Source organism: Cibotium barometz, chromosome 29 (genome assembly GCF_041138505.1).
Source record: "Cibotium barometz isolate CiBa-2024 chromosome 29, ASM4113850v1, whole genome shotgun sequence".
Taxonomy (NCBI): domain Eukaryota; kingdom Viridiplantae; phylum Streptophyta; class Polypodiopsida; order Cyatheales; family Cibotiaceae; genus Cibotium; species Cibotium barometz.
The window spans coordinates 22137002-22156905 of NC_141074.1; the positions used below are offsets into that span (position 1 = coordinate 22137002).

At 44.2% G+C, this 19904-nt stretch overlaps 1 protein-coding gene across 3 annotated transcripts in view; it reads left to right on the forward strand.

Annotated features, from left to right (window-relative positions):
- LOC147621961 (UPF0235 protein At5g63440) overlaps positions 1-19904 on the forward strand; it is a 73518-nt gene that overhangs the window by 38975 nt on the left and 14639 nt on the right. For all 3 annotated transcript variants that reach the window (XR_015269623.1, XM_086822985.1, XM_086822986.1), the window contains exons 2-4: positions 7163-7277; positions 9195-9348; positions 9638-9734. Coding sequence is in view for 2 of the 3 variants with exons in the window: in XM_086822985.1 (XP_086679111.1) it covers positions 7163-7277; positions 9195-9348; positions 9638-9734 (366 nt within the window). In the remaining variant the exon portion in view is untranslated. The remainder of the gene's footprint in view (positions 1-7162; positions 7278-9194; positions 9349-9637; positions 9735-19904) is intronic.

The following is a 19904-nucleotide window of genomic DNA, read 5'->3' on the forward strand; positions in this document are numbered from 1 at the left end:
ATATGGCAGCTTTCCAAGGCTAATCCCTGAGTAGGCAACATATAAAACAGTAGGTTTGGGGAATAGCAGCCTTAGGTCCAGACGAGGACCTTGTTGGCGAGCTAAAGGATCCCACACATGTGAAAGGGCGCCTCTTTGTTGCTGTTTATTCTGGTCGTGAGCAGGCCGACAGGGAGAAGGGCAGACCGACCAGCCTTTTTTGGGCCCGCAAAAGGCAAGGCTTTGTCCATTGTTTATTCACAGACATATACACCCTTTTGTACCATATGAATATAATGAATACACAGCCATCTTTCTCTCTTCTCTCTCCATCTATTTGTGTTTTGCATCAGGATGTTCCCATCTCAGTGCTTAGGGGCTGAAAGAACACACGGTGACTTGCCTCACCCGTGAAGAGTGTCACCATCAAGGTGTCTGCCTCACCCGTGAAGAACACGAAGAAGCAGAATGGTAAGGGCAAGGAGAAGTAGAAGGAGAAGGATAGTTCGTCCGTCGGAGTAATATCTACGACACCGACACCATCCACCCCTCTTCCTACTCCCACCAGTACCACAAGTGCTCTTTACTTGATGTGGTATGGGAGGATCTGAGTGGTCCTTGGCTGGCATTATACGGTGATGTGCCGAGGGATGATTCATGGACATCCGGTGTCCATACTCTTTGATGGAGGAGCCTCAAAAAACATCATTAGAGACCGTGTGGTTGAGTGGTCGAAGTTGCCTACATCGGTAGACACTAGTGTAGTCCTAGCCACTGTCATGAGAGGCAAGTGGAAGAAATCGAATCAGTTTCGGGTTGGGGAGACCTTGGAGGATGCTTGGTTGGCTTTTGGGGAGTTTTGTGGGCTTCGGACGTTGAAGGTGGCATGTTTGGATCAAGTGGATACACTCATTTTCTCAGTTGGTCCCTAGTGCAGGGTGACCCTCTCCCCCTCAGAGGACTACAATGGTGGATATCCTCAGAGCGGGTGAGGATTCTTGGCTTTCATGATCACCTATGGCACAGGGGCCCTCCTTTAGCCAAGGTGGCTTGCTACAATTCTTGGTGCCTATGGCTTTGGGAGAGCTGACCTTTGACTTGCATTCAGTGGGATCCAGGTGAGTGGGAGTAGCAGGACCCCTTCAGCAGCCCAGAGAGCCCGACCACCCCCTTTGTTCATTTAACGGTGAGGATGGGTCGCATGATCCAGATTTATGAGATAGATCGCACCCCGGCAATGACAAACCACTGGGCCTCCTAGGGCATCCCCTCCCACTTTCTTGGAGATATTTGGAAGCGTCTGTGGGACAGCTTCTCGGCCTAGGAAGGCCACACTCTTCCTATGGCAGTTAGCCCACCCTAGGCTTACTGTCGGCACTTAGTTGGCAATTGGAGGATGGCCGGCATTGTGCATGGGATGCAACCACCCCACGGACTCACAGCGGTGCTGCCTTTGGGATTGTCCCAAAGTGCACAAGGTTTGGCAGAGGATCTTTCGCGTACTATCGCCTAGGGGGGTAGAAGCCTCGGTGACTGAGGCTAGCCCCACTCTTTTCCACGTGCAAGCATCCAGTGGGCAGGCCCTCTGATTCTCTCTTTGCAGGATTGATATAGTTCACACCCCGGACATGTCAGCATGGCCCTTGTCGATGGGTACCAGTCTGAGATGGGAGATTATTAGTAGCATAGCTACATGGCATATATGGCGGGCCTGTTGGAGTGAGGCCATCAAGGGTACACTCACCCCTCCAGCTTAGTCCATCTGCCCCATTTGGACTAACATCATTCATATCCTGCGCGGTCAGTGGGGGAAGCTTCAGTGAGATGCCTTCCTGTGCACATGCTGCACGGGTCCCTTTCTTATTGATCGGGCCGACGAGATTACTTCGGCATTACAGGCCGTCGGTCTCTTCCCCCCCCCCCCCCCCCCCCCCCCCCCCTCCCCCCCCTCCTCAAGTTTGTTTTTTGCCTCTTATGAGGGTTCTGAGCATGTACATTTAGCCCTCGGACTGCTGTTTTTTAAACTAATAGAAGGGTGTCTTTCCTAGGGAGAAAAACAGTTAGCTGTTTTTAGAAAAGTAATGTTTGGGCTGATTTCGTATGGGTACGAAATGTAACATATGGATCCAAAGTACAGAAAGGATTTTATGGTTCCAAACATAGGTACATAATGCAACTTTGGATGGAATCTTGGCCTTTTGGTCTTCTTTGGCTTTTATGGATTCTTCTTGTCTGCATTTGCTCCTTGCTTTTCTGATCTTACTCCAAGGCTGCACAGGTCTCTAGTGAGCAAAGATAATCCTACTTCTGGTGCCTTCTAGAGTTCGTGACTTGTTCATCTCCATGTCCATGTGCCTCTAGGTGGCTCTCTCATTATTGGCTGCACCTACTACTATTGAGTGTGCAAATGTGAACTAGGGCCACAGTTTGGTCCTGTACGAAATGCATTTTTTTCATCATGCATATTTTAAAAACCCAAAAAACAAATCGTTTCGTACGGCGCACTTTCGTTCACGTTTCCCAGTGGCGGCCGCCTGTGACTTCGCCGATTTGTGTGCCAGCCTTCAATCGCTCGTGTCAGCCCGCCTGCTCCTTGGTGTCCTTGGGCCTTGTGGAGGTCTTCCAAAGGGGTAATGTCATGTTTTGCTTTATGTTGGTTACTTTGCACAACTCACAAAGCAGCACACTTTTTTCTCTTCCATCAATATTTATGGCATATCTTCCACGTTCCACCCTTGCTCTATTGAGGCCTAACTTCTAAGGCTATCTTCTCTTCCCCTTGCTCTATTGTTGGCCAAGATGACAGTTAAAATCATGAATCATATAATGAGATTAGTTTATGTTCTGTGTCGCACTTGCAGGGCCAACAATCTGCATTTATCCCTGCCTTGTAGGATGCCTCGAACAGGTGATTCTCTTTGGAACAATGTCACCTTCGAGTCTAGATATGGTGGCTCGGGCTCCGGAAAGTGGAAATGCAACTTTTGTGCTGATAAGCACCATGGCAGTGTCACCAGGCTGAAGGCACATTTGTCACAAACAAAGGGTTTTGGCATTGGGCCATGTAAGCATGTGCCACAAGAAATCTATGATAGCCTCAAGGCTTGGAAGGCCATGCAGCTAGGTATCCCCCTTGAGGATATCCCCAATCTGGGAGAGCATGAGGATGAGCATGAGGATGCAGATAGTAGCTAGCAGCTGCTGCCAGTATCATTTTATTTGGACATGTTATTTAGTTTGAACTTTGGACATGTTATTTATTTTAATCTTGGATTTTGAGTCATGACTCATCACCCTTGTGGTGATCCTTTTGATTTCTATTTAGTCATCAATGATCACCCATGTGATTTGTGATGTCATCATATCTTACATGTATTTTGTTTTTATTGAAATGAATTCAATGTGGTCTCTTATAAGTTATGTCAACAGTTTTTTCTTTCGTATATTTCAAGTCAAAAATATACATGCTTTTTCTATTTTGTATGAAACCTTTTTGTACCCGTTTCTTACCTTTTATGAAATGTTTCAAAACGTATGAAACCCGTTTCATACCTGCCGTTTTAGAAACGCCTGGCAACACTGACTAGGGCTAGGGTTATGTACAGAATGAGGCTATGGAGGATGGAAGCGCTCCATGATGAGCATGTGTAGAGAGATAGAGAGAGAGAAGAGAAAGAAGGGTAGAGCCTTTATGGGTATAAAGGTTCAGCTCATGACATCATTGCTTATGTCAAACACACACAAAATATCTAGATATTATGCTAATTGCTCTAAGAGTGGGTTCACACACAAATACACACATAACCTCATAAGTGAGTGTTCACACACAAACAAAATCGGGTACACACATGTGAAGACTTTGAAACCTAACAAACCCCCCTTTAGATCGAAGATGGAGATGTTCCGAGATAGACCTTCAATAGGCAAAGTGATTTGGGCTCAACGCTGAATATGCTCCATCTAGGACATGTTTCCTACTACAGACTCAGAGGCTAGTAAGCATGGTTCGGAGGTCAGTGAGCTTGGCACAAAAGGCTCAGAGTCTCAACAAGCATGGCTCAGAGGCTTAACAAGCATGGATACACAGAGACTCAAAGGTCTAGGGAATAGGTGCCAAAAGAGCTTGACCATGCATGACTTTCTCTTACATTAGTCTCTCAGAAAATCAACCCCCCCTTGATCTAAATTGGGTAGACTGGAATAGTGGAGCCTTTTATAACATTAGGTGATGACAAACACTTATTACAAATCTTTTTGTGGGGATGACCCATGACACTCACACATAAAATAGGGAATGGAAGTATAATGAACTTCCATATCGATGATATTTTGATGTAGGCCTTTTGTGTTGGCGCTGCCAAGCAATTGACACTTGGGGGGTCTTTTTGGCTTTGGGGCCAAGGCAGAGAACCTTGATGTGCACAAATTTGAAGTTTGAGCACATGAAGAAACCAAGGTTTTCGTTGGTGCATAGGCTTCAATTTGATGTAGGATGCCTGATTTTGGAAAAGCTTGTGGCTATAGGAGCTCTAATTTGTCTATTTTCTCCATATTTGGGAAAAACCCCAATTTTTGCTGAGGCAATGCCTCCAATTTGATGCTTTAATGAACATTTATGGGAAATCCCTAAATTTATCATACTTCCCAAATTTCTGTAAATGCGATAGTTCTAATTTGGTGATTTCTCACCTCTTAAAAGCCCCAAATTTGAAGTGTAGCATAGCCTTTAATTCATGCAAAGTAATGAAATTTCAGAAGAAAACTAAATTTCCTGTGAGTGTAAAAGCATCAATTTGATGAATTTCACCCAATTTTTGAAGAAACCCCAATTTTAGAAAAAAGCTTTAATGTTGATTTTGCACGTGATAATTGAGGATTTGAATCTGCACGTACTGTGGGAGATTCTGCAAGTAACGTGCCACTCGTTGATGGGAGGTGCCTGTGTGGGAGCAGGGAAGTGCATGAGGGAGACTGAAGAGGCAGAGGTGTGAAGGATGGTGTTGATAGTGAGCAGCAGCGATGGTGATAAGCATGTGGTACAGGTCCACTTGTTGGTGACGAAGCTGACGTGGTTGCAGAAGTGAGGAGGTGGAGCAGTGTGCTAGGCGATTGCTGTAGGCGGGCCAGGCCGCTGGTGTTTAGTTGGCGGTGGTGGCCAGGGTCGCGGGGGAGCGTGTAGCTGGTGACACCAGAGCTAGGGGAAGTAGAGGCGAACATGGAGGTGAGGTGTTGCGCGAGCTGAAGGTGGGTGACAGTCCACAGGGCAGAGAGGAGATGGGAGGTAAGGGTGCTGAGGCGAATAGCCGACTGTTGATGGTGCTTCGAACAAAAGGCGAAGGTGTAGGTGTACATGTGGCATAGGGACGATGAAACCCTAAAGGAGCAGAGATGATGGCGATATTAAGCAAGCTCTAATACCAATTGTGAACTAGGGCTAGGGTTACTTGCACAGAACTAGGCTATGGAGGATGTAAGCGCTCCATGGTGAGCGTGTGTAGAGAGATAGAGAGAGAGAACACTGCTCAAGAGAGAGGCAGTAATGCACGACTCAAATGATGTGACTGTTGTCTTTCTTCAATCAAGTACAATACCTAAATAGGTGTAAAGGTTGAGCTCGTGACATCATTGCCTATGTCAAACACACAAAAAAAATCTAGATATTATGCTAACCACTCTAAGAGTGGGTTCACACACAAATACACACACAGCCACATACGTTAGTGTTCTCACACATATACAAGGGCTGTTCACACACAGACACAAGCAGGTACAGATAATTGAAGACTCCGAAACCCAACATCAAATCCTAACTTATTCTCATATTCACGGAGTCTTTTTGAGGTTTCACAAAGGTTTGTTAAACCCTCACTCTCCTGGACTACCATGTACATGTGCTTAGTTGTCTTGGCACATGCGTCTGAGGACTCATGTTATTATGTACCTCATGTTAACTATAGGGTTAGCCGACCTAATCTGGGGGCTATGGGGGCCTGGGGATCAAGAAAGCAAGCTGATTATAAGGGTCAAGGCTTATAAATTACTCATAAGTGAGTTATAAGCCAATAATCCCATATTTATTGGAAAAAGGATATGTAAGTGAGGGTTATGAATGGAGTGAGCTATTGTATTGTTGTAGCCTTGTCCTATGATAGATAGTACCTAGGCGAGAGTGCTAACCTACTCTTGCCAGTCCATAGTGATGCAAACAGTCTGCCAATCTTGGTGGTAAAGGACACCAGGACTTATTGATTGGTATGGTTTGTATGGACAGGAGCCTTGAGCTCTATGGTCCAAGGTGATCCTGCTTTACTGGATCTGTGGTTGGGTGGTGAGCGTGAGCTTGCCGATTCTAATTTGGATTACCGTGTGTTTAATTTGTGTTTAGGGGATCTTGGAAAGGGTTTGATCGCCAAGATGCATGCTTTGATTTCTTCATTGTTCCTTTTTGGGGTTCTAAAGAAAGTGCACTTTTGTGAGCTTCCCAAGTCTATGCAAAGGCACAATATTTGCATCACATACTAGCTCCTCAAGGCCCACGTCCTTGTTCCAAAGGTACTTATTGCAGTTCCAAAAGCATGGTCGACGACACTTAACCAACCATGCATCTGCGAGTTATAGTTAGTTCATACTTATGTATGGTTTTCATTATTGACTTGGACTCATGAATATAAGGGAATAGGCAGCCATAACAAGAAGAATTGTCACGGCATGCTAATGAAAGCATATGAAGGGGCAGGTCATTATGCTAACTTGGATAGATCCCCTCAGATCTTTTAGGTGGGTGAAAGGTATACTTGTGAGTCCTAATGAATAAAAGACTTTGAGAAGTGGATGCTATGTGAAGTTAACTCCTCATTATTGTGGACCATTTCTTATTCTTCGCAAAATGGCAATGCATAAGTAAGATCCAACATTTCATGAAGCCTACAAAGTTTCCTAGTTCTCTTGTATCTTCTTTTAGAATTCCTCTTATTGTACAAGGTATGGAGAATGTGAGTCAAAAGAGGACTTATCATGGTTATTGAACTTGTCATTTGTAGTATTCCTTGATGTTTAGTTAGGGACATTTAGTTTTGCATGCAGACTTGCACTTACATTTACATAAATACTACAATGCTGGTAATAATAGCTAGTTATTGCAGTTGTTTTAAAGCTAATCACTGTAGTGCGGTGTTTTTGACAGACACTCAGTTGCAAAAAATGCCAAGGCGCAAGACTGATAAGGCATATGTGCTAGACAGGAAGAAACATTTAGCAAGACTAAACGTTATGGAGGCTGGCAAACAACTACTAAAAAGGTTTGACTAGTAGCTCCATTTTTTAAGTGTTGAAAATACACGTTTTTAATAGTTTAGCTGTTTAATGAGCTTTTAACGATAGAATTTGATGCTTAGTACTTGATTTTGGTCATTTCCGTGGACTGTGTCTGTAGCACCTCTTAAAGATGGTTACATGCTACTTTTCATGTCAGCATTCAACACTTTGTCATATGACACAAAGGTGTCTTGGCACACTTTTCTGTCCCATTAAGTTGCTATCTTTAGGAAATTTTTACAAGCCATCTACAATGATTTTTCACATGCTCTCTCTTTTACCTTTTTCTTATGACCTAAACTTTATTATTGTATGGTTAGATTTGATTCCCACAAACAGAATCATGAAAAACTATACAACCTACATTCTTGGCAATAAAACAAGCGCTAGGGCAAAAGCAGGTTTGGACAAAGTAGGGGTGTAGAGGGCCTAACTCACAAATTTTTGAGCCATTGGATCAAAATCAATTTTCATGATTCAAGAAGTCTCATTTGCCCTAAAACTTGCAGGATTTGTTGATGTTGCACGATCCCAACTTTCTCCCTATATTGGCACAAAATTAGTCTCCATTCCCTCATTCTAAAATCTATATGCATACATAGTTTTTCCTTTGCATCTTGAGGGTAGTTGTAGTTATTTTAGAGCCTTAAATGGTGGAACTGTGGAGATTACAATAGCCTTTTTCGGACATACCTAACCTAAACAAGAGCGTGGAAGCTCCTAGGACATTTTTACACTTATATGAGGTGCATCATCTCTTAAGTTTTCAAATGATCATTGGATTGCATTATCTCGTGGGTGTAATCCTTTCTTTTCTTTTCTTTTGTGATGGTTTGTTTGCATATGGAGAGTGTATTGTTTCAGTCAAATGGCTTGTGGACTTAAAAACCATTATCCTTAGATGGCTATGAACCCTTTTCTTGTATCTGGCTACTTTTTGGACTTGATATGAGATCTTTGGGACCCTTATCATAGCTTTTGAATGTGCATTCATACCAAGCGTTTTGAACTAGTTATGAAAAGCATGTTTTGAGACTTCAAAATCTCCTCGTGGTTTTAGAAGGTTTGTCTGTGACTAGGTTTATTGCACATGTTGACTTATACTTGTTTATTGATTTCTTTTGGAACTTCAATGATTTTTAGGACCTCAAACTTTTATTCTTTATGATAGTAATGATTTGGGAAAAAATATTAGTGTAGAAGCTTTATTTTTTTTGGGCACTAGAAAATGGCTTTTCAAAGCAATTGCATGAGGCACCAGGCACCGGGCACCGTATCTCTGCATCTCTTAAGAGGAAATAGGATGCCTTATTGAACCTTTTCTTTTGTGCTAGTATTTTCTCCAGGTTCTTTCAGTCATGTTTGCTACACACCTTGAAGAAAATTGTAATTGGAGAAGATCTTCATTTTTTTTTTGGTAATCCTTAAAAGAACATTTCTGTCCTGTTAGGCTACCAAACTAATGTTAAATATTTTAGAATGCATCATCTGGATAGCCAATGGGCTCAAGCCTGAGTAGTAACATCCGGGCTTGCTGAGAAGCTGGTACCAGGTTTAAACCTTGGCACCCTGGATTAGGTAAAATCCTTCTCAAAAGAAACAAAAGAATACATCATCTTTGTGTGAGGGTTGTGCACCTACTTTTGGACTTTAATGCAGGATGTAGCGTTGACATGGGTTCAGTCTGAGCTTTCTTTCAAGTATTCAGAAGTGACAGCCAAAATAATGATGCTGTGTTGACATGGGTTCATTCTGAGCTTTTTTCAAGGACGCAGAAGTGACAGCCAAAAAAATGTGACAAAGTGTTACATAATCCATCATCCCTGCATGCTTTGTGTTGCATTTTAATCAGCATGCATGCAGAGTATTTTTCAAGCCCATCTAACAAGCAAATTCTACAGGGGAGAGGGGAAAGTAGAAAAGCAGTTCCGATTGAAATGTACGGGTTGTGAACTCTTTGTATGTTATCATTCGGAGGAGGATTTTGAAATGGCACCTTTTCTATATGTTGTGGATGGCGCTTTGAGCTCAGTGGCAGCAGAAACCAATCCTCAGGTTGGTGACTGGTCTATTTCTTTTCATGCAAATATACACCGGTAGTTGTAAGTTGGAAGCTTTCTACTGATCCGGTTTCTCATGCTAATAGGTTACTGTATATTCCTCTTTGTAGTAGTAATCTTTCTACTGATCAGTTTCTCGTTTTAATGGGTTAGTGTATGTTCTGCTTTGTATGAGATGATGCAAATTTAATCACTTTTAAGCATATGTGTGGACACACGTGTTTGCACACATGCATGTGCCCCACCCACCGTTGGTATGAGATGATCACTTTGAGGCAAAACAGGATGCTCCTGTCCCGCCGTGCATATCGCAGCTTGAGGGAGGCTTAGTTCAAGTTGCTATTGAAGTCGAAGACCGTGCACAACGCTCCGCAATCACAAGTAATGTTTCTGATTTGTTATTTGTTTTGCTCATCCTCAAGATCTGTTGAATGTTTGTGCATGGATGCCTAAAATATGCTGTGAAGATAGAATTGGCTAATATATTTTGCTTTTGTCCATTCAAATTTGTACATCGGCGGTTAATTCTTACGTCTCCCCTACATGCTTTCAAAATTTGATCACCATCAAAGCATGTTTGGGTACGATGACATGGGGAAGAGCTAGATTTTCCATGGCCTCTCAAGTACTAAGAGACTTGAAAAATCCACATTGGGTGCTAATTACTAGCCTAAAAAAGCTCTGATACTGACTAGACTTTTCAAGCATGCAGGGGTCAGTCCCCTCTACATGCAAAGTTTGGTCAGCATATCGGAGCATGTTTGGGTATGATGGCATGGAGAAGAGCGGGATTCTCCATGGCTTCTCGAGCAATAAGAGACTCGAAAAATGTACACTAGGTGCTAATTGCTTACTAAAACATGCTCCGATGCCGACTAAACTTTGCGAGCATGTGAAGGTGGGGCCCGCCACATGCTCGCAAAGTTTCACGCATATATGAGAGATCCTGATGATAGGCCATAGTAACAGCATGAACTTGACGCCTTTGGGAAAGCGTATCAGCCACTACATTCTTCTTTCCGGAAGTGTATAAAATTTGAAAATGAAACATAGAGAGGAAATTTGCCCATCTAATATGCTTTTCAAACACATTTGTTTGCGTAAGAAAGTACCGAAGACTTTGGTGATCCGTCTTAATGGTAAATTCAGCTCCCAACAAGTAATCCTTCCACATCGTGAGAGCATGAATCACTCCTTGAAGCTCTTTCTCATAGACTTGCAACAAGTGGAGTTCCACATGTTGCAACCGGCGGCTTTCATATGCTATAGCATGTCCTTCTTGGTTTAATACTGCACCAATACAATCACCACATTCATCACATTCAACAGAGAATGGTGTATGCAAATCTGGCACAATCAAAATTGGTCTGGACATGATGGCTTGCTTTAAACCATGAAAAGCTTTCTTTTGTATATCATCCCACTGAAATACAACCTTTTTCTTGGTGAGATCATGTAATGGCGAAGTAATTTCAGTAAAGTACTTAATAAATCGACGGTAATATGAGCATAATCTTGCAAACTTCGAACTTCATGAACCATCCGCAACTCTGGCCAATTCTTGATTGCTTGCAATTTGGCTAGATCCATATATACCCCTTCTTTGGATACAATGTGACCAAGATAGTGGATTTTTGATAAAACGAATTTACTCTTTTTATTGCTAATATACAGCTTGTAACTACGAAGCTCTTCGAACACAATAGCCAAGTGCTTTCGGTGTTGTTTCTGATCTTTGGAAAACACAATGATATCATCAAAGAAGGTACCAGTAAATTGTTTGTGTTTCCTAAAAATCATGTCCATCATCCGATTAAACGTGGCCAGTGCGTTGGTGAGTCCAAATGGCGCTACCAGAAACTCATAGAGTCCAAGCTGTGTACGAAAAGCAGTTTATGTACATCTTGTGATGCCACACGTATTTGATGGTAGTCGCTCTTGAGGTCAATTCGGCTAAAGCAAGCTACACCTTCCAGCTTGTCCAGAATGTCATCAATGCGCGGAATGGGAAACTTGTTCTTTATCGTTACCTTGTTAAGGGCACGATAATCAACACACATTCTGTATGTACCATCCTTCTTTTGCACCAATAACACATGGATTATATCAACCCTTTCTCAAGCAAGTCATTTACCTTGTTAAGGGCACGATAATCAACACACATTCCGTATGTACCATCCTTCTTTTGCACCAATAACACAGGTGAACAATAAGGAGAAGAGCTGGATTATATCAACCCTTTCTCAAGCAAGTCATTTACTTGCGCCACAATCTCTTCTTGTTGACTAGCACTTAACCCTGTATGGGGGCTAATTGGGCGGTGTGCTACCGGGTATCACATCAATACGGTGATCTTTGGGATGCTTAGGTGGTAACTCACCAGGCAATACATCTCGAAAACAATCACCTTAGAGATGTAGGAAATCTACTTGCTCTCAACTTTCATTCTTTCATGCTCATCACTCTCTCTTACAAAAACCAAGTAAGAACAAGTTGATTTCTTTATTACGTTATTGACCTGTACATAATTGACAATAGGTATGGTACTTCTTGGAGTATGAGCATCTATAACAATATCTCTACCTCTATGCATCTATAACAATATCTCCACCTCTGCATGAAACTGATCTTTTTCGTTTTGCATGATTTCTTTGGCTCCATACGGAGCATGCCAAGGCATTCCTAACAAAACATCACAACTTGTGAGAGGAGCAACCATAAAACTCTCATGATCAAGATAGCCCTGTATGTGACTGCGGAGTTTGCCAATGATTGGCATTACATTAACTCCTTTACCCTCAAAAGCTGCATCTGCATCCATTTGAGTGCCATAATCTGATACATCCAACCCTATGGCGGAAGCCATCTGCATAGAAATGTAATTGTAGATGGATGTATCATCAAAAAGAAATAGTGCAAATTGATCTTTTAATTGTCCCCATGCTTTACATATAAGTCTCTCAATTGAAGTATGTCTTGTGTTCCCCAGTACATCCGGCATAGCATTTACATGAGGCTTTTCTGTACCACTATCTGCATTCTTTGGGTTCCGTGGGCACCTAGGAAATGTATGATCTTTATACCACATCCAAAACATTTTCCATCACATGCATATTCCATCCTTTGCTGTCTTGACAGTCCATGTTCATTACGTTTGCCCCACGGCTTCTTGAACAAGCATTCCTTTGTATCTTGGGTAAAACTCTTTGCAAATCAGGATCTTTTCTCAAAGATCGTCACTCTGCTATCTCAGCACGATAGCGTCTGACTTGGCGTCTCAGGGCCTCCAACACAGACATTACATCAACAGGAATTTGTATGTGCAGTACCAACAATCCCTTCTGCATATGCCCTCTCCTTCTTAAAAGGAGTATGAGTAGTTCCAACAGGTCCTTCGGCATGTGTCCTCTCCTGCTCAAGAGGCTCAGTGTGAGTGCTCATATTATTTGTTTTGTATGCTTAGCTAAATTTTTTGTATGCCCATAAATTATCCTTTCTCAAACAGAGAAAGAAACCGTTGCTCTTATACCAATGTCACAGGTGGGTACGTGAATACAGAAACTAATGGCCAAAACACGACATACATTCAGCATCCATCACATCATCAGCATGTATCAATACATGTGTTCACAGGCATCATAAACATATACATCCTCATGAAACCACATAAGATAATCTTGCACAAGATACAACACTAGGGGCTGAGGTTGCCCCCCTGCGAGGTATCTTCATAAATTATTACCAACAGAGTATTCTCTTGTACAAGATGTGGGTGCCTGGGAGATCCATTCCTCCGTCAGCACCAGATTTATCCAAATCAGTGAAAACAGAGAAAAACAAGCCCTCGGTCACCAACCAGGGCGAAGCAGTCACCAATTTCTCTCCACAGAAAACAAGCTCTTCGTCACCAACCAGGGCAAAGCAGTCACCAACTGCCTTCCAATGAAACCAAGCCCTCGGTCACCAACGAGGGCAAAACAGTCACCAACTATTTTCTTGGTTTCACGACTGTCCACACAGTTGTGCAATCCAACAGCCCCAAACAGGCCCAAAACAGCACTTTGGCCAAATCATCTAGCAGCCGGAGAGCAAGGTTGAAGCCAGGCACAAACTGTATCAGTTTCGACCCAAGAAACCCTTGATATCTTTCGGAATTATGCTGTAAAACAGCACAGCAAGCCTGTAGAGAAGCAAGAGAAGATGTCGACCAGCCCTAGAGAGCCTGCATGCGACTCGATTGGCTCCATGTGGTGTGTATACAACTCGGCCAGGATAGGAAAAGAGGGAATTCCACGTCGACCAGCACTACAGCACATGCTCATGAAGTCGACCAGCCATACAGCACATGTTTATGAAGTCAACGAGCTATACAACACATGTTTATGAAGCCAACCAGCTATCTAGCACCAGAAGAAGCAGTCAGCCAGCTTCAAGTCTCATCTCTCTGCTGTCCAGCAGCCCTATGCTCCCTCAAGAAGACGTCAACCAGCTTTTTTTTGGCTGCCCTAGCTTGTTCAGCACACCATGCTCCCAGAAAAGCAATTCGTGTTCTTAAAATACCTCCTTAGCCTTTTTTAGCAACTCATGGGCTTTGGGCCCAGTGCCCGGGTGCCCATCACTTATAACTTGTCCCGGTACATTAATGAAGTCCAACCCGATGTGAACTTTCTTATAATTAATAAGATTGTCCTCCCAAACTTTAACGAGTTTGAACCTGCAACCTTAAAGTTTAGTAGACAAAGGAATAATAACTAAATAAGGTTGAGTGTGCACACTTATCACCTGCAAAACACATAAAATCACCACCTTATCCTAAACAGGTGTGCACACGCATCCACGGGGTGTTCAGGCGTCCCCGATTCCTGTGGACATTCACAGGCAAAATACCAAGCAATGTCCAGGCAAACAAAACAAGTCACACATGCAAGTGCATTTCACAGGCAAATGCTTGTGCGAAATGATTTGGATTAAATCTCCCACCTTGCCATCTTTCACATCAAAATAGTCACGACCATGGGCACCACCCATGTGATAGAATGTGCAGCGGAAGAAGGGAAAGTGGAAACAGAGGGGAGAGAGTGAGAGAGAGAGATGGAGAGGAAACACAGGTGAGAACGTGCTCTCAATATCGTCACCAAAAGGAATACATGTCCCGAGCAAGAGGAGAGAACCTCGTATGTGAGGGACTGCAGTTAGACAAGCTAGGCAAGCAATGAATGAATGAGGGAGGCATGCCGGCTATATATACACACCTACATGAAGGTAGCCAACTGGAGAAAAAGAACCTCCACGACTGGGAAAAATACCCAGGACCATAAATGGGAAATAAATATGGGTAAAATATATGTGAGGGGTGACCAGTCCCTCAGACTGACATCGTCAGCCCTAGAGGCTAAAATGGGACACCAAATAGGAAGCCAGCAAGTAGGGGATGATGTCTAACACCCCCTCTCAGCACCGGATGTTGAGTGAACTCCAAGAAGCCAAAGACGCAAGACTGCAGAAACAGGTACCAAGAAAGCTCCACAAGCAATCTCCTCAGCAACTCAGCTACAAAAGCAACAGAACAAGCTGCCAGATACACCGCTCCTCTAGAAGAAAACAACCATATAGGTTGCGACATGTTGCTCCAAATAATGGTTCCAAAACCAAGTGTAAGAACACTCCCGGAAGTCGAATGTCATGTATCGAGCGTGGAGAAGGTATGAAAAACCTCATAACCAACCTAGATCAAATCCTGTATATAATGAATCCTGGGAGAAGTAAATTGCTCCTCACTGGAACCCTCAAAAGAAATAGAGTCAATCTGCTCCAACTCTGTACCAAGAGTAGCCAAATGCTATATAAAAGCATCCTCTGAAAAGGTTGGCATCGCAAGATGTAAAGACTTTGTAGAAAAGATGGGGTCCATCTGCTCAAACTCCATAACATGAGTTGCCCAATGTTGTACGTAAGTACACACCACTGAGGTGGGCATCGCAAGATGAAAGGACTCCACAAAAAAGATATTGTCGGACTGATATAAGCCCAACCTGATTCTGATCCAAATCCAAAAAACTCTGAAGTACCACTGTGCCCCAGGCACGGTTAGCAACTACAGATCCAAAGCATCCCACTGGGTCCAAAAAACCATCCTCTGTAGAACTGGCAGGGGGAAGGGTATCCTCAGAAGCATCACAAAGAGATGTAGAGGTAGACTCCTCACAATGAGGAAGGGAAGCAAGAATATAAACTGTAGTGGTAACAAAGTCCTCAAAAGCATCACAGATAGCAGAAGACTGTTCTAGAAGTAGAACTACTTCCCAAGAATCAGCAAACAAATAAAGGATCCATGTGAAAGGATCACACCGCAAGGGTAAAACACCCTTCTTGTTCTGCAAATACTGCATAGAACACAAGCTCGGACGAAACAAACTTTGCTCAGGATCTCTGAAAAGATCACTGCTCTCCTCCAGAAAACTGGAAACTCCTGTCACAGAATAAAGTCTCCACAGATACAAAACAGCTCCTGAAACTGATCCTCAAGTGAAGTAGCTGGAGAAAGGTCCCCCTCTGAGTGTAGAAAACTCTTGTGGGAAGAAAAACGCAACCAAAACATTGCTATCCAACAAAAAATAGCACTCCACCGCCAACAAAAGTTAAGGAACATGTAGAAACTGGGAAACCGTGTAGGCCAGGAACAAAACACAGGTTTAGATGCTCCAAAATCAGCAAAACGCTGACTGAAATCTGAAATTCAGAATCCTCCTCAAGACGTAATGTACCACATGGTCGCTAGAAGCACCTGATTTGTCACCACCACCCTCCCAGCCAAGGATAGCCGAGCTGTACTCCAATACAAAAGCTTCTTCCGAATACTCAAAAGAAGCGGGGCGATCTGCTGCTCAGGTGACAAATCAAGTCCAATCTGGCATCCCAAATACCGCACTGCTGTGCCAGGAGGAATCCATCTAAAACCCGGGTCTGGGCTCCATGCCGGAGTGGGAGCGCTACTGATCCAAAAGGCCATTGTCTTGCGCCAATTGATCAATGCTCTTGAAGCTGTCCCAAAAACCTGTAGTAGCGACTGCTCTGCCCTCTGAAGATTGGCCTCCTGGCCATGCAAAAATAATCCCGTGTCATCAGCAAACTCAGAATCGAGCAGATCCTCTCCGCGGACTGGGAGTTGGAGTCCTCTCAAACCAACCTCCTCTGCTGTCAGATACATGCTCATGGCCTCAACAAAGAAGAGAAAAAGAAACGGGGCGAGAGGGCATCCTTGACGGACTGATCTGGTCAACTCAAAACCCTTTCCTCCTGCCATCAGCACCTGGCTACGGGCTGTGGAATACAGAGCCACCACCCCTCGAATCCAGACTGGCTCAAAACCCAGGCGAAGCATAGTGCCCTCTAGGAAACCCCAATCGACTCTATCGTATGCCTTCTCAAAGTCGAGAAGCATAATGACCAGGTCCTTGCCGAGAAATCTAGCTCGGGCCGTCGCCTCCCAGAAGGTGAAGATGTTGTCAATGATACTGCGCTTCTTGACGAATCCGGTCTGGGTAGCATGAATCAACTCCCCAAGGAAGGGCTGGATCCTCAAACTCAAGGCCTTGGCCAGGACCTTGTAGACAGTATTGAGGATCGTAATAGGTCTCCACTGCCGAATATCATCGGACACTCCCTCCCCCTTGGGGATAAGAAAGATCAAGCCCTCTGAAAAGCTCTGTGGCATCACCCCAGTGTCCAAAACATACTGAAAGCCCCTGCGGAGGCCTGGCCCCAAAATGTCCCAATAACGCATAAAAAAGGCTGGCGTCAAACCGTCCTCCCCAGGGCAACTATGGCGTGAAAGGACCCTCAAAGCCTCAACCAGCTCATCCTCTGAAAGAGGCTCACCCAGAACTGTGCGCATACGATCTGTGACCCTCCTCTGTACATGGGTCCACACAATCTGTCTGCAAGCATCACGTGCCTCCGTGGCTGGCTTCGCTGAGAGCAAGTCTCTATAGAACTCAGTGGCAATGGCTCTAATCTCCCCGGGCTTAGTGGCTAACGAGCCGTCTTGTCTCCTGAGCTGGCGTCCACCTGCTCGAGCATGGCGGGGTCCGGTAATCTCAAAGAACTCCCCAGTCACTCTATGACCAAGTTGCGTCGGCCTGGCGATGATAGTAGAACTCATGTCTCTGCTCCTCTGCCTCTCTAACCTCCTGTCGTGCCTGGCTCAGCTGGGGCGCCTCCCACTCACATGTAGGCTGTTGCTCCTGAAGGCCCTGAAGCGAAGCAAGGCTACGCCTCAAGCGACGCTCCCGCTCTCGTGTCTCTCCCAGCCGTGTCAAGGCTACAGCGTGCAAAAAAGAGCTGAGCTCAATGAGTCCCTGGGCACACTGGCCTGCTGCATCCAGGTCAGAGCTCTGGCTATCATGCCCTATCCTCTCAATGTCATCAGAAAGACTGGAATCTGTGAGTATCCTCTCTAGGATCCTGAACTGCAAGCTGGTCTCCCTAGTCCCCTCCTCAAGTGTCAAAATAACTGGCGCATGGTCGGAAAAAGAAGTGCTAGCGAGAATGCCAACGGAGCCCCCACGCTCCCCGAACCTGTCGCCCACATAGAAGCGATCAATCCGTGATATGTTAGTCCCTCCCTGCCGGCGATCCGACCGAGAGAAACTAAGACTGTCCTGAGAGCGAGAGAAAGCCTCATGATGCCATGCATCAGTAATCCGCAGTGTCATGCAAAATCGCTCCCAAGCTGCAAGCTCCGTGCCGTGCACGGTAACATGACTGCCTCCCACCCTATCTGCCGGGTCCTCAAGCATGTTGAAGTCTCCTCCGACACACCAATGTGCGGCCTCGGGCAATGCATCTGTAACAAGGGTCCAGAACTCTTTTTTTTTTTTTTCGAGAAAAGATCCTTTCATTAGTTATAAAAAACGCCCATAGGGCTACAAAAGATCCTCTCCTGCTCACAAGAAAAAACAGAGCAGAGAAAACAGCAGGGCAACCAGGGAGACTCTCCCTAGGTGCTGAAAAGTACAAGTATCAGTACAAAGAACTGAATGGCTATATCATACAATAGGAGGGGGTGAAGGCCAAAGGAGTGTTAGGGTTAGGGTTTGGAGATGCTGCAAACAGGCGTGGAGAGCAACAGAGAGAGAACACGACTTCTTTGTATTCAGCTGATCAAGAATGTGAAGTACAATAGCCACATGATAAGTGACCTAAAGAGATGTGTTCACATGTCCGGCCATAAAATGTGCCGGGTGGACCAAAACACCTATAAACTGCTTATAAGTGAAACTAAGCTAAACTGGGGGAAAAAGCCTCCACTAACTGAAGTAAAAAGTGCCCCAGTAATCTACTGATGATCACTAGCACTCCTCTGGGTGCATACACAGCATAAAACCCAACAAACCCCCCTGGAGTGATATGCTATATCATCCACCAAAAGGAAACAAATTCAAAGCAGTGCGGAATGCTTCGAATTTCGGACGTGGTAATGCCTTGGTGAAGATGTCTGCCACATTCTGATCTGTAGGACAGTAGATCAGACTGATATCTCCTGCCTGGAGTCTCTCTCGAACAAAATGATAGTGAATCTCAATGTGTTTCGTGCGAGCATGAAACACAGGATTCCTGGCCACAGCAATGGCACTCTGACTATCAGTATAGATAGGTGTAGGCTCCTCCACTGAAATATCCATATCAGTCATGAGACGACGCAACCAAACACACTCAACAGTAGTAGTGTAGGCTGCTCTGTACTCTGCCTCACAAGACGAAGTGGCCACTGTGGTCTGTTTCTTGCTTAGCCAAGAAATGCATGAAGAGCCAAGAAAGAAACAATTTCCACTAGTGGAATGTCTGGTATCAAAATCACCAGCCTAATCTGAATCACTGTAAGCGTATAACTGCATGTCACCCCCCTCAGGATAAAGCAAACCAAGAGACAAGGTACCCTGCAAATACCGGAATACACGCTTTACAGCTTGCCAATGTGACAACCGTGGGTTGTGCATGAATCTGCTCAACTGAGAGACTGCATACTGAATATCTGGCCTTGTATTACACAAGTAAATAAGGCACCCAACAGCCTGAGCATATGTAGTGGCATCAAAAGAAATACTATCATCTTGTAGTGACAGTTTCATCCCAGGCTCCATAGGAGTACTAATAGGCTTGCAATCCTGAAATTTAAACTTCTCCAGAAGTTTAGCAACATACCGTGATTGCAACACCCCAATGCCTCTGTTATCCTGCACAAACTGTATTCCCATAGTATACAAGCCCCAAGTGAGACATGTCAAATGTCTGTTGTAGTATCTCTTTAAAAGCTGCAATTTTGTCATCATTTGATCCCATGAGCAAGAGATCATCCACATAAAGATTGATGACCAGCAGATCTGTCTCTTCTTTCTTTACATACAGAGTGGCTTCTGATGGACTGTTCACAAATCCCTGAGTGAGTAGGAAAGCATCTATTTTTGCATACCAAGCTCGTGGAGCTTGTTTCAAACCATACAAGGCCTTTTTCAGCCTGCATACTTTCCCCTCATGACCATGTTCTACAAA